The 12,569-nt window shown below is 47.1% G+C and overlaps 1 protein-coding gene across 12 annotated transcripts in view; it reads left to right on the top strand.

Moving 5' to 3' along the window:
• The window catches only part of nedd4l (NEDD4 like E3 ubiquitin protein ligase), a 614,975-nt gene that overhangs the window by 547,665 nt on the left and 54,741 nt on the right, over positions 1-12,569 (top strand). For all 12 annotated transcript variants that reach the window (XR_011588609.1, XR_011588608.1, XM_070867774.1 and 9 more), the window contains one exon: positions 9,790-9,848. Coding sequence is in view for 10 of the 12 variants with exons in the window: in XM_070867774.1 (XP_070723875.1) it covers positions 9,790-9,848 (59 nt within the window). In the remaining 2 variants the exon portion in view is untranslated. The remainder of the gene's footprint in view (positions 1-9,789; positions 9,849-12,569) is intronic.

Raw genomic sequence — 12,569 nt, forward strand, 5'->3', positions numbered from 1 at the left:
AAAAGTTATGATCATACTGTACAGTGCTCTGATTGGGCCACACCTTCAGTACTGCAGCCCGTCCTGATTGTCAAGACATAAAGGGCCGAAATTGCCCCTTTCCTTAAGGCCTCTTACCACCGGAAATTGGCAGTCACGCTGCGGAGTGAAATGGCCGCCGACTTTTTGTGGAATGGCTGCTGATCGCCCAATTGCCCTACCGCAGTTTCCCGGCGCTGAGCCTAACCGCACCGCTTCCCCCTTACTTCCGTCGCGCTGCTAGCCAACACTCGTAAGTGCTTCGTCAGAGTGCGCACCGCTGAGGTCCCGGGCCGGAAGCCACATTCCGCTCGAAAAATCTTCCAGCCACTCGGCGGTGCCAAGAGTAGGTTTTTTTGGTCGGTGCCTAGTTCCTGATGTACAACCCCAATGTTCCTTAAAGGTGTGCTGGTTTTTGGTGCATTTGTGTTGCCGACTTTTTCACCGTCTTTGTGAATCGGTGCGAAGTAGTGCGCAGTTATTTGAGAGTGCAGGAGGCGCCTCCACCTGCAGAACAGGGAGCCGACATCGAGGAGGCAGGGGTTGGAAATGGGAGCAGTGCTGGCAGGCCCACGCCTCCTGCACATTGTGCGTGCCGCCGAGGCACATAGGAGAAGGCAACACTGGGTCCAATGGCTGCAGAGGCAGCAGGCAAGAGCCGTAGCAATCATGGTGGCCCAGCATGGTGAGGGCCAGGGAGATGGCGACAGAGGTGAGGCCAGAGACTTGCCACAGGAAGGCCCTCAGCAAGTGCGTCCCCTAAGGAGGAGAGTGAGGTACGCGCCCAACCTCCCCCCCCCCCCCCCCCCCCAGCACCAGATACTGGGCCAGGAGACAGCCTGCAGCGGAGGCAGATGCTGGGCAGCAGCAGTCTGCAGAGGCGGAGGACCAACCAGACCAGCAGGGAGAAGCTAATGAGGCAGAAGAGAGAGCAAGACGCCTGCACAGATGTGGGGGCAGAAAGCCATATCGACAAAGGGTCTTCCATCATCAATTCTCATACAGGATCTGAATTATGATCCGTATCTGCACAGACTACGATTCCAGGAAGGACGTAGTCATGGAGCTCTGCAATATCCTGCAGGTAGACTTGGAGCCGCAAACACAGGTGAGGGCAGCCCTGAGTGTGGCATCCAAGGTTACAATCGCCCTGAACTTTTATGCCACTGAGTCCTTCCAAGCTGTCACTGCAGACATCTCCAACATCTCGCAGTTTGCAGCCCATACAGCCATACGGGAGGTCACAAATGCTATCTTATAGGAGGAGGGCTGATTACATGTCCTTGCCTATGAGCAGAGACAAGCTTTTGGAGCGACAGACTGGATTCCTGCGCATTGCGCGCTTCCCCAGTGGGTCATTGTCGGTCTGAGAGCGCCCCAACACACTCCCAAACAAATCCAAAACCGCAAGGGAAACCACTCCCTCAATGTTCAACTGGATTGCGACCACAACCGCAAAATTTTGCAAGTGGATGCCAGGTTTCCTGGCAGCAGCCACGATTTATTCATACTGTGCCAGAGCGGTGTGGCAGGCCTCTTCACTGGGCCGAATCAAGATTGCGTCTGGCTCCTGGATGACGAGGGCTGCATACTGAGCACTTGGCTCATGACTCCTCTGCGCACCCTTAGAACTGCTGTGCAGCATGCGTACAATGACAGTCTGTCAGCCACCAGGATCATCATCGAACACACAATTGGGATTCTGAAGCAGAGGCTCCGTTGCCTGGACCGCTCGGGTACTCGCCTGAGCATGTCTCCAAAGTTGTGGTTGTGTTCTGCATGCTCCACACCCTGGCCATCATGAGGGCAAAACCATTGGAGGACAAGGCAGAATTGGCACAGGAGGAGGTGGAGCAGGATGCGGGTGGCCAGCCACACAGGAGGCGGTGTTGCCATTATGACCCCGCAAGGGAAGCACAAAGCTGTCTCATAGCTGCGCGTTTCACATAACTGCCCAGTTGAGCTTGCATCTGGCCATGTTCATGGGCCAACCCATGAGCCCTCTCGCACATCATTCCCGTACAGTTAAATGAGACCTATTCAGAAATTTCCAAAACAAAATAAAGACTTATTACACCCCAAACAATGGGTGGCCAAAACATCAACATAATCCATTATCACCCTTGTGCAACTCCTTATTACCCTTCTTATGCAGACCTATCCTTACACTATGCCGCAGTGTTTCCCCTGTGGCTAACTCCTGGCTTTGGGAAGGCTGCTGTGTGTCTGTAGAGGAAGCTACAGATGTCTTTCTCAGACTCCCTCGACCAGTTCTGACCCTGGAAGGGCCGACTGCAGACTGGGCCGCATCCTGCTCTGCGCCTTCAGTCAGAAGTGGCTGGGGCGATGCCATGGTTGGCAGCAATTGCGGAGTGACAGGTATCGGCTCAGGGCTGCTGTGAACCAGAGAGCCCACATCAATATCCTGGTCTGAGGAGCCAGCGCCACTCCCCCGGGGCAGCACCCCACCTCTCCCACCAAGCTGCTGGAGCACAGGTTGGCCGGGTGGGGTGGCACCATTAGGCCCCCGGTGGACCGTGGTGGACCCAGCTGCAATGGCAGCAGTTAGATCTCGAGTAGCCTCCAGCTGAGACTGTATAAGAGTAGCCACACTCTGGAAGCCATCAGAGACGACAGCAGTAAGACGCTCCGTGGCCTGTTGCCCAGAGTGCATGAGAGCATTCTAAGCTCCCAGGGCAGCGGCCACCCTGTCCAAAGAAGCACAGCGGCGCTCGTTCCCTTGCGCCTGTGCTGCAATGGCAGCTGTCACCTCGGCCAAGAGGCGGGTTATCGCAGCTGGATCCACATGGTCATTCTGGGAGTTCACCATCGTCTGCACACTGGCAATGATGGGCTCCATGGTGTGCGCAGAGCTGTCCAAAATGCGGGAGGCGGATTCCTCCACTCTCCTGACACTTGCGACAGGCTCTCGGGCACCCCTTGCATTGCTCCAAGTACTCTGAATGTGTGGCCTCCACCCTTTGTTCATAAGCCCCAACATCGATGGGCTCATCTGAGTCCTCAGCAGGACTTGGCTGCGCACTCGCCTCCCGAAGAGATGGCACCCCAGGTTCCCTTTGCCCTTCACCATGCTGCAGCCCGCTAGGCCCCGGTGCTTCACGCAGTGCAGATCCCTCTCCTAAATCTAAGATACGCGACCGCATACTCCCAGTATCTGAGCTGGCGCGTGTGATTGTAGAAAGCATTGATGTGCTGGTGCTGTCAAAGCTCTCTCCCTCTCCCTCATCGGACATGCCGACAAGATTATTCAGGACGTCAAGTGTGTTCTCCTGACTCCAGCTGCCAGTCGCGTCGAGAGTGTCCGTTTTGATCATGCTGACACTTGGGGTCTCATCTGCAATCATAACTGGGACAAAGGGTACCGTGAGGGTGAGGTGCTGCATTGCACCATGCAGCAAGCAGCTTGCACACAAGCATAAGCAATAGCCAGGAAGCCAGTTGCACTGTCAGGGAGAGATAGCATTGCACAAAGGCCTACACTTAACCATCGGAACAACCAGCAGCCATATGGCTCACACTCTGGGTCCCATCTGCAATTGTAAAAGGGACAATGGGTGCCGTGACAGTGAGGTGCTGCATTACACCATGCAGCAAGCAGCTGACACAGAAGCATAAGCAATAAGCAGGTAGGCCATTAGAGTGTGAGGGAGAGATAGCATTGCACAATGGCCTTCAGTTACCCATGTTTTCCCCCACCCCCAGCACCGTCGGCAGCGACCAGCAGCCACAGGGATTCCAACATGCGCACCCACTAGCCGCTGCACCCTCTCCTTAAGATCTGTCAGCTGCACATTTTCTGACTTGCCCCCACCAGTGGCTTGTTGCTGGGCATGGTTGCACTCCACCTTGGCAAAGGTTGGTAAGTCGCAGTTTCCTGAGGCCTCGGCAATTAGTGCAAGTGTGGGTCCATTACCTGCAGCTGTGAATCTCACATGCAAGGGAGCCTCCATTGTGAGTGTGCACACATACATGCCGTAACAATCAAATGCTACTTCAGCTACTATGTAGTGTTGGTGAGAAAGAAGTTAAGGTGAAGGAGAGACTTGCAGATGTACGGTGAGGAATTGGGGGGACATGTACTCACTTTCATCAGTCGCCGCTCCTAATTGGTTGCCCACCAGTATCAGGGAACAGTAGCCTCCTCCTTCCCTCCACAGCTTGCATCAGGCCTTCCAGCTCAGCATCGCTGAAGCGGCTCGCCCTCCTCAAAGGTCGCCCTGCAGCCATCTCCTCTGAAGCCCTCAGACCGAAGTCGAGGCACAGCTGCAAAACCTGCCCTTTAAGAAGGCCAGGTAGCAGCTGCATCATTAGAATCAATTGGTTAGGGGTGGAATTTCACGTCCAAACACCACTCTGCTCCCACACCGCTGAAACCAGCTTATTACCCCAGTCATTACCATTCCGCTCCGCTTAGCCACCGAAAAAGCGGAATTTCGCTCTTAACACCACCGCATCCATATCGGCTGTTAGGATGCTAAAATGCAGTTGGTGCGCCCCGTTTCCGGGGGAGGGCAATTTCGGCCCCAAACATTCAGATACTGGACAACAACAACAAATTGTATTGAAATAGCACCTTTAACTTAGTAAAACATCCCAAGGCACTTCACAGGAGTGTTATAAAACAAAATTTGATACCGAGTCTCACAAGGAGAAATTAGGGCAGTTGCCCAAAAGCTTGGTCAAAGAGGTAGGTTTTACGGAGCATCTTGAAGGAGGAAAGAGAGGTAGAGAAGCGAAGATGTTTAGGGAGGGAATTCCAGAGCTTGGGGCCGAGGCGGCTGAAGGCACAGCCACCAGTGGTTGAGTGATTAAAATCAGGGATGCTCAAGAGGCCAGAATTAGAGGCGCGCAGATATCTTGGGAGGTAGGAGGGTGCAGGGTGGGTTGTTGGGCTGGAAGAGATTACAGAGAGATAGGGAGGGACAAGGCAAGGCCATGGAGGGATTTGAAAACAAGGATGAGAATTTTAAAGTCGAGGCGCTGCTTAACCGGGAGCTAATGTAAGTCAGCGAGAACAGAGGTGATGGGTGAACGGGTGCTAGGTGATTGGTGCGAGTTGGGACACAGACAGCTGGGTTTTGGATGACCAAAAGTTTTTGTAGGGTAGAACATAGGAGGCCAACCAGGAGTGCATTGGAATAGTTAATCTAAAAGTAACAAAGTAATTAAAGGTTTCAGCAGCAGATGAGTTGAGACAGTGGCGGAGACAGGTGATGATATGGAGGTGGAAATAGGCGTTTTTTGTTATGGCGCGGATATGTGGTCGGAAGCTCTTTTCCGGGTCAAATATGGTACCAAGTTTGCGAACAGTCTGGATCAGCCTCAGATAGAAGTTTGGGAGAGGAATGAAATCGGTGGCTAGGGAACGGAGTTCGTGGTAGGGACCGAAGACAATGACAAAAAACAAAAAGGGCCACGTTACAGCAAAATTCTGAAGGGACAAGGTGTTTTAAAAAGACAAGCCTGAAGGCTCTGTGTCTTAATGCAAGGAGTATCCGTAATAAGGTGGATGAATCAACTGTGCAAATAGATGTTAACAGATATGATGTGATTGGGATTACAGAGACGTGGCTCCTGGATGATCAGAGCTGGGATCTCAACATCCAAGGGTATTCAACATTTAGGAAGGATAGAATAAAAGAAAAAGGAGGTGGAGTAGCATTGCTGGTTAAAGAGGAGATTAATGCAATAGTTAGGAAGGACATTAGCTTGGATGATGTTGAATCTATATGGGTAGAGCTGCAGAACACTAAAGGGCAAAAAACTTTAGTGGCAGTTGTGTACAGACCTCCAAACAGTAGTAGTGATGTTGGGGAGGGCATCAAACATGAAATTAGGGGTGCATGCAATAAAGGTGCAGCAGTTATCATGGGTGACTTTAATATACACATAAATTGGGCTAACCAAACTGGAAGCAATACGGTGGAGGAGGATTTCCTGGAGTGCATAAGGGATGGTTTTCTAGACCAATATGTCAAGGAACCAACTAGGGGGGAGGCCATCTTAGATTGGGTGTTGTGTAATGCCAGAGGATTAATTAGCAATCTTGTTGTGCGAGGCCCCTTGGGGAAGAGTGACCATAATATGGTGGAATTCTACATTAGGATGAAGAATGAAACAGTTAATTCAGAGACCATGGTCCTGAAGTTAAAGAAGGGTATCTTTGAAGGTATGAGGCGTGAATTGGCTAGGATAGATTGGCGAATGATACTTAAGGAGTTGACAGTGGATGGGCAATGGCAGACATTTAGAGACCACATGGATGAACTACAACAATTGTACATCTCTGTCTGGCGTAAAAATAAAAAAGGGAAGGTGGCTCAACCGTGGCTATCAAGGGAAATCGGGGATAGTATTAAAGCCAAGGAAGTGGCATACAAATTGGCCAGAAATTGCAGCGAACCTGGGGACTGGGAGAAATTTAGAACTCAGCAGAGGAGGACAAAGGGTTTGATTAGGGCAGGGAAAATAGAGTACGAGAAGAAGCTTGCAGGGAACATTAAGATGGACTGCAAAAGCTTCTATAGATATGGAAAGAGAAAAAGGTTAGTAAAGACAAATGGAGGTCCCCTGCAGTCAGAATCAGGGGAAGTCATAACGGGGAACAAAGAAATGGCAGACCAATTGAACAAGGACTTTGGTTCGGTATTCACTAAGGAGGACACAAACAACCTTCTGGATATAAAAGGGGTCAGAGGGTCTAGTAAGGAGGAGGAACTGAGGGAAATCCTTATTAGTCAGGAAATTGTGTTGGGAAATTGATAGGATTGAAGGCCGATAAATTCCCAGAGCCTGATGGTCTGCATCCCAGAGTACTTAAGGAGGTGGCCTTGGAAATAGTGGATGCATTGACAGTCATTTTCCAACATTCCATAGACTCTGGATCAGTTGCTATGGAGTGGAGGGTAGCCAATGTAACCCCACTTTTTAAAAAAGGAGAGAGGGAGAAAACAGGGAATTATAGACCGGTCAGCCTGACATCGGTAGTGGGTAAAATGATGGAATCAATTATTAAGGATGTTATATCAGCGCATTTGGAAAGAGGTGACATGATAGGTCCAAGTCAGCATGGATTTGTGAAAGGGAAATCATCCTTGACAAATCTTCTGGAATTTTTTGAGGATGTTTCCAGTAGAGTGGACAAGGGAGAACCAGTTGATATGGTATATTTGGACTTTCAGAAGGCTTTCGACAAGGTCCCACACAAGAGATTAATGTGCAAAGTTAAAGCACATGGGATTGGGGGTAGTGTGCTGACGTGGATTGAGAACTGGTTGGCAGACAGAAAGCAAAGAGTAGGAGTAAATGGGTACTTTTCAGAATGGCAGGCAGTGACTAGTGGGGTACCGCAAGGTTCTGTGCTGGGGCCCCAGCTGTTTACATTGTAAATTAATGATTTAGACGAGGGGATTAAATGTAGTATCTCCAAATTTGCAGATGATACTAAGTTGGGTGGCAGTGTGAGCTGCGAGGAGGATGCTATGAGGCTGCAGAGTGACTTGGATAGGTTAGGTGAGTGGGCAAATGCATGGCAGAGGAAGTATAATGTGGATAAATGTGAGGTTATCCACTTTGGTGGTAAAAACAGAGAGACAGACTATTATCTGAATGGTGACAGATTAGGAAAAGGGGAGGTGCAACGAGACCTGGGTGTCATGGTACATCAGTCACTGAAGGTTGGCATGCAGGTGCAGCAGGCGGTTAAGAAAGCAAATGGCATGTTGGCCTTCATAGCGAGGGGATTTGAGTACAGGGGCAGGGAGGTGTTGCTACAGTTGTACAGGGCCCTTGGTGAGGCCACACCTGGAGTATTGTGTACAGTTTTGGTCTCCTAACTTGAGGAAGGACATTCTTGCTATTGAGGGAGTGCAGCGAAGGCTCACCAGACTGCTTCCCGGGATGGCGGGACTGACATATCAAGAAAGACTGGATCAACTGGGCTTGTATTCACTGGAGTTCAGAAGAATGAGAGGGGATCTCATAGAAACTTTGAAAATTCTCACGGGTTTAGATATGTTAGATGCAGGAAGAATGTTCCCAATGTTGGGGAAGTCCAGGGGTCACAATCTAAGGATAAGCGGTAAGCCATTTGGGACCGAGATGAGGAGAAACTTCTTCACCCAGAGAGTGGTGAACCTGTGGAATTCTCTACCACAGGAAGTTGTTGAGGCCAATTCACTAAATATATTCAAAAAGGAGTTAGATGTAGTCCTTACTACTAGAGGGACCAAGGGGTATGGTGAGAAAGCAGGAATGGGGTACTGAAGTTGCATGTTCAGCCATGAACTCATTGAATGGCGATGCAGGCTCGAAGGGCTGAATGACCTACCCCTGCACCTATTTTCTATGTTTCTATGTTTTCCAATATTTAATTGGAGGAAATTTCTGGCTATCCAGTACTGGATGGCGGACAAACAGTCTGACAATTTAGAGACAGTGGAGAGGTCGAGAGAAGTGCTGGTGAGGAAGAGTTGGATGTCGTCAGTGTACATGTGGAAACTGATGCTGTGTTTTCGGATGATGCCACCAACACCATCCTCTGGTGTTTGCTGAGTTATGGGGAAGGACTAGAGAAACTTGAATCCTGATTTTTAACCCTGTTTGCATGGCGGAAACACTGAGTGCGGAGGAGTGGGTTGTTAAAATGGCAGTCAGACGCTACCCGCTGTTCCAGTCCTCCTGCCTTTTTAACTCTTGGGTTTTCGGGAGTGAGAGGCCACCAGAGAAAGAAAAAATTGTCAGTCTCTCTCTCTCAAATCATTTTTTTTTTGTTACTTATTTTGCTTCTTACATTTCTGTTGTCTGTTTCACATCTGCTTTGCTATTTGACTTATTTATTTGTGCTTTGCTCCTAATCTTCATGAGTGCTATTTTCACATGTCTGCATTTGAAGAGTCACAATAGCCGCATCACATTGTTACAATTTTGAAGGCTGGCTGTGGGAATGTGGACCCATGGCTCCACCTACTCTGAGGCCATTTGGGTCAATATAGCAATATTCGAAAGGTTCTGCAAACAGAGAGGCACACAGCTATTATGTTCTTGACCTTATCACAGTTCCTGTTTATTATTAAACACACTTCTATATATAATCATGTCTGAAGTGTCTTGGACTGTACATGGGTCTTCACAGCATGAACAAGTTAATTTGTATTACCAACATAACAAATGTGAATCTGAATGACTATAATACAACTTGGTGTGTCTGTTCAGTGGCCAGATGAATTGGCTTAATTTCTGTATTGTAGCAAAATGAATGTAGCATTTTCTATTTCCACACTTTTTTTTCCCAGATTGGTAAACAATTCATTCTTGGGATGTGGGTGTTGCTAGCAAGGCTTGCATTTATTTCCCATCCTGAGTTGCCTTTGAAAAGGTGATGATGGTGGACCTTTTTCTTGATTTTATGCTGATTTTATATAATTTAACTTCTAGACTTGCCAAGTGTCTCTTACTTAAATGGAAAAATAACGTGTCAGAGATGGAACAATGGAATTAATTAGCGTACCTCAATGTGTTACTTCAACTATGTTTGAAGAGCATAATGTCCATTTGATTTCATAAGCAACAATTTAAAAGTAGAGTTAATGGACATTAATGTATATTGCAATTTTTTATATTTGTTCCAAAAATAGTTTCAGAAACATAATGTTGAATGCTGTGTAAGATTGTTAAATATAATTGTCAATTTTGGTTGCATTGGCTTAATTAGAATTTTATAGAAAGAAATGTTCTGTTGTCTTCTCATAGATACCAAAATCACACAATGGGAGGATCCAAGACTACAGAATCCAGCCATTACTGGTCCTGTAAGTAAGCACTTTCTCCCTATATTTTCAACCCATCACTCCCCATTCTCATGTCCTGCCGGCTCTTTCCTTCCCACCTCACTACATTTTTCGGTAGAAAATTTATTCTATCTGCAATCAAAACGTGAACAAATCTTTCCAGGATGCCATGACTGGTGCTACTCATTCAATCACAGTTGATGCACACTTGAATGGTAGAGGAATTGCATTTGTTTCCTCCTTCTAACCTCCCTCACCCCAACAGATGCCTGAGAATTAAATGCCAGTTCAGATCTCTGTTAGATGTCGAGCTTTAGCTTTGAAGTCCATTCGCAGTTTATTTTGTGAGTCTTTTGTACCATTAGATAGAACTGCTTACACCAAACTGTGTGGAGTTTATTTTGCAGTGGAGCCCAGTGGAATTATTACAGTGCAATAACAACTCACAGGAATATCCAAAAAATGCACATGAAATATTTGAACAGCCCTTTGTGCTGTTCAAAACCATTTTCCAATACATGTCTCTTTCTCCAAAAACACTTGCATAAGATAGCACCTTTAAAGTAGTTAGTATCTCAAGGTAAAAAACAGAAAATGCTGGAAGTACTCAACAGGCAGCATCTGTGGAGAGAGAAACAAAAGTCAGCATTTCAGGTCAATGACCTTTACATCGAAGTAAAAAAAGTTAGAGATATATGTGTTTTCAGCAAGTACAGAGGTAGGAAAGTGGGGAGGGGAGGAAAGAACAAAAGAGACGATCTGTGGAGGCCAGAGAGGTTAAGTGACAAAAGTGTTGATGGTGCAAGGCAAAAGGGGATAGTAATGGGACAAGTAAAGAAACAGAAGATGGGTCTGGAGGAGATGTAAATGGCAATAGGAGAATCATTGCTGTTTTAAAAAAAAAATGGAAGCAGTTGACAGTGGTTATGATCTGAAATTGTTGAACTCCATGTTGAGGCTGTAAAGTGCCTAATCGAAAGATGGGGTGCTGTTCATCGAGCTTCCATTGAGCTTCATTGGAATAGTGCAGGAGACCAAGACAGAGCAGTCAGGGTGGGATTCCAAGGTGTTTAACAAGAGACAGAATTGAATACCAAGCAGTAGTAGAAAAATAATTAGGGAAGGTGACTCGAGCCATGTTTGGCGTTGATAGAAATGGTAAGCCAATGAAAGATTGGCAATGACTAGCAGGGCCGGCGCAACCATTAGGCGAACTCAGCGCTCGCCTAGGCTACCAAAATTTGGGGGGCGCCAAAAAATGGAGTGGATCAGATATTGCGCAACAGTTTACTTTGTAGCTTCATGGGTTGTTGCACCGAACAAACTCGGGAACAATCCATCTGAAATTAAACGTTTGCTTCCAACATAAGCTACACTTTAAAAATAACAATACAGAGCGTTGAACTTTGAATGGTTGGCCGTATTAATGAGAGAGTTTATTTTAATTGAATGTCTTGGTCGGTGGAGACGCCACCATTTTAATCTACAGCGAGCGTCCTAAATGGTTCTAGCCCCGGAGAAGCTGTTTAAGCCTGGCTGAAGTTTCACGGGCTAACGGGATTGTGCAGCTGCTGACTCAGCAGAGAGAAGGCTGACTCGGGCAGACTATCTCACGTTCCTCCTCCTTCATCCATGTAACTCACCCACGCTGTCAGTTTCTTCCCCTGCGGGATGACACACAGAAGGAAAACCCCACCCCAGAGTTGGTGCCTACTGCTGCCTTTCAGGACCACCGACAGTTCAGAAACAACAAAAAAACAATGTGGCTTCTTCTCATATATTGTTATTGCTTTTTATTATTAGACCAATTACCTTTTCACAACGGTGGTCCCACATAACCAATGCCATTTTGGCATTATGCTTTCATTGTGCATGAATCATTACTCCTTTAATGTACAATCACATGCAAAAACAGATCCCTATTTACACCAGATGCATTTCTCCAAATTCTCAAGCTACACCGCTATTTAATCCTGATAAGGGCATCATTAAATTTCCCAAGAATGTTACGTTTGAACCAAGATTACACTTGAATCCGGACTTCTATGCATGGCAGATAACATGGATAACTTCCAAATCTTGACTGAATTATCCATTATGTAACGGGATCTTAAGGAGATTTTTTTTCTCTCAAAATCTGTCACACTTTTCAAATACTTGTTGTTTCAGGTTAAGTTGACTACAATCCCTTCCCTGTGCATTTAAATGGAGGAAGCAACTTGGGACAAGGAACTTATTGAAACAGCGGCAATGGGTTGACAGTATTCTGAAGTCAGATTATGAGTAATTATGTTCAATATCTTGGGGACCATTCCCGAATGTCTCCAGCCACCCCAAAGTGTTTTACTTTCTGGGTTCTTCTATAGCACTAACTTTATTAGGTTATTCGGGCAGGTGTTTACCTGCGATCCAAAGCTGGGTTGTTTCCATTCCCTGCAGTTAATCTAGTTTAAGGGTAATCGTTGATATTGCGTCGCTTCTGGGGCTCTGTTTCACTTCTGGACCATTTCTTAGTAGCCTTTCTTTCAGTTGGAATGACATGACAGGGAATAAAAAATCACATGTTTGGAGGAATCATGTGATAGATTGGTGAAGCTGCGGTGCATCACATCGGTACTCATGTACTTCAATTCCAAACAGTCTAATCGCGTCGGTCTTGTGAGGAAAGACACACCTTGTGCCGAGTAATCAGGGTGCTCAGTGTAGCGAGCTGCTTATACTAGTTGTCTATGCTTTAAAAGA

This window comes from Pristiophorus japonicus, chromosome 2 (genome assembly GCF_044704955.1).
Source record: "Pristiophorus japonicus isolate sPriJap1 chromosome 2, sPriJap1.hap1, whole genome shotgun sequence".
Lineage (NCBI taxonomy): Eukaryota > Metazoa > Chordata > Chondrichthyes > Pristiophoridae > Pristiophorus > Pristiophorus japonicus.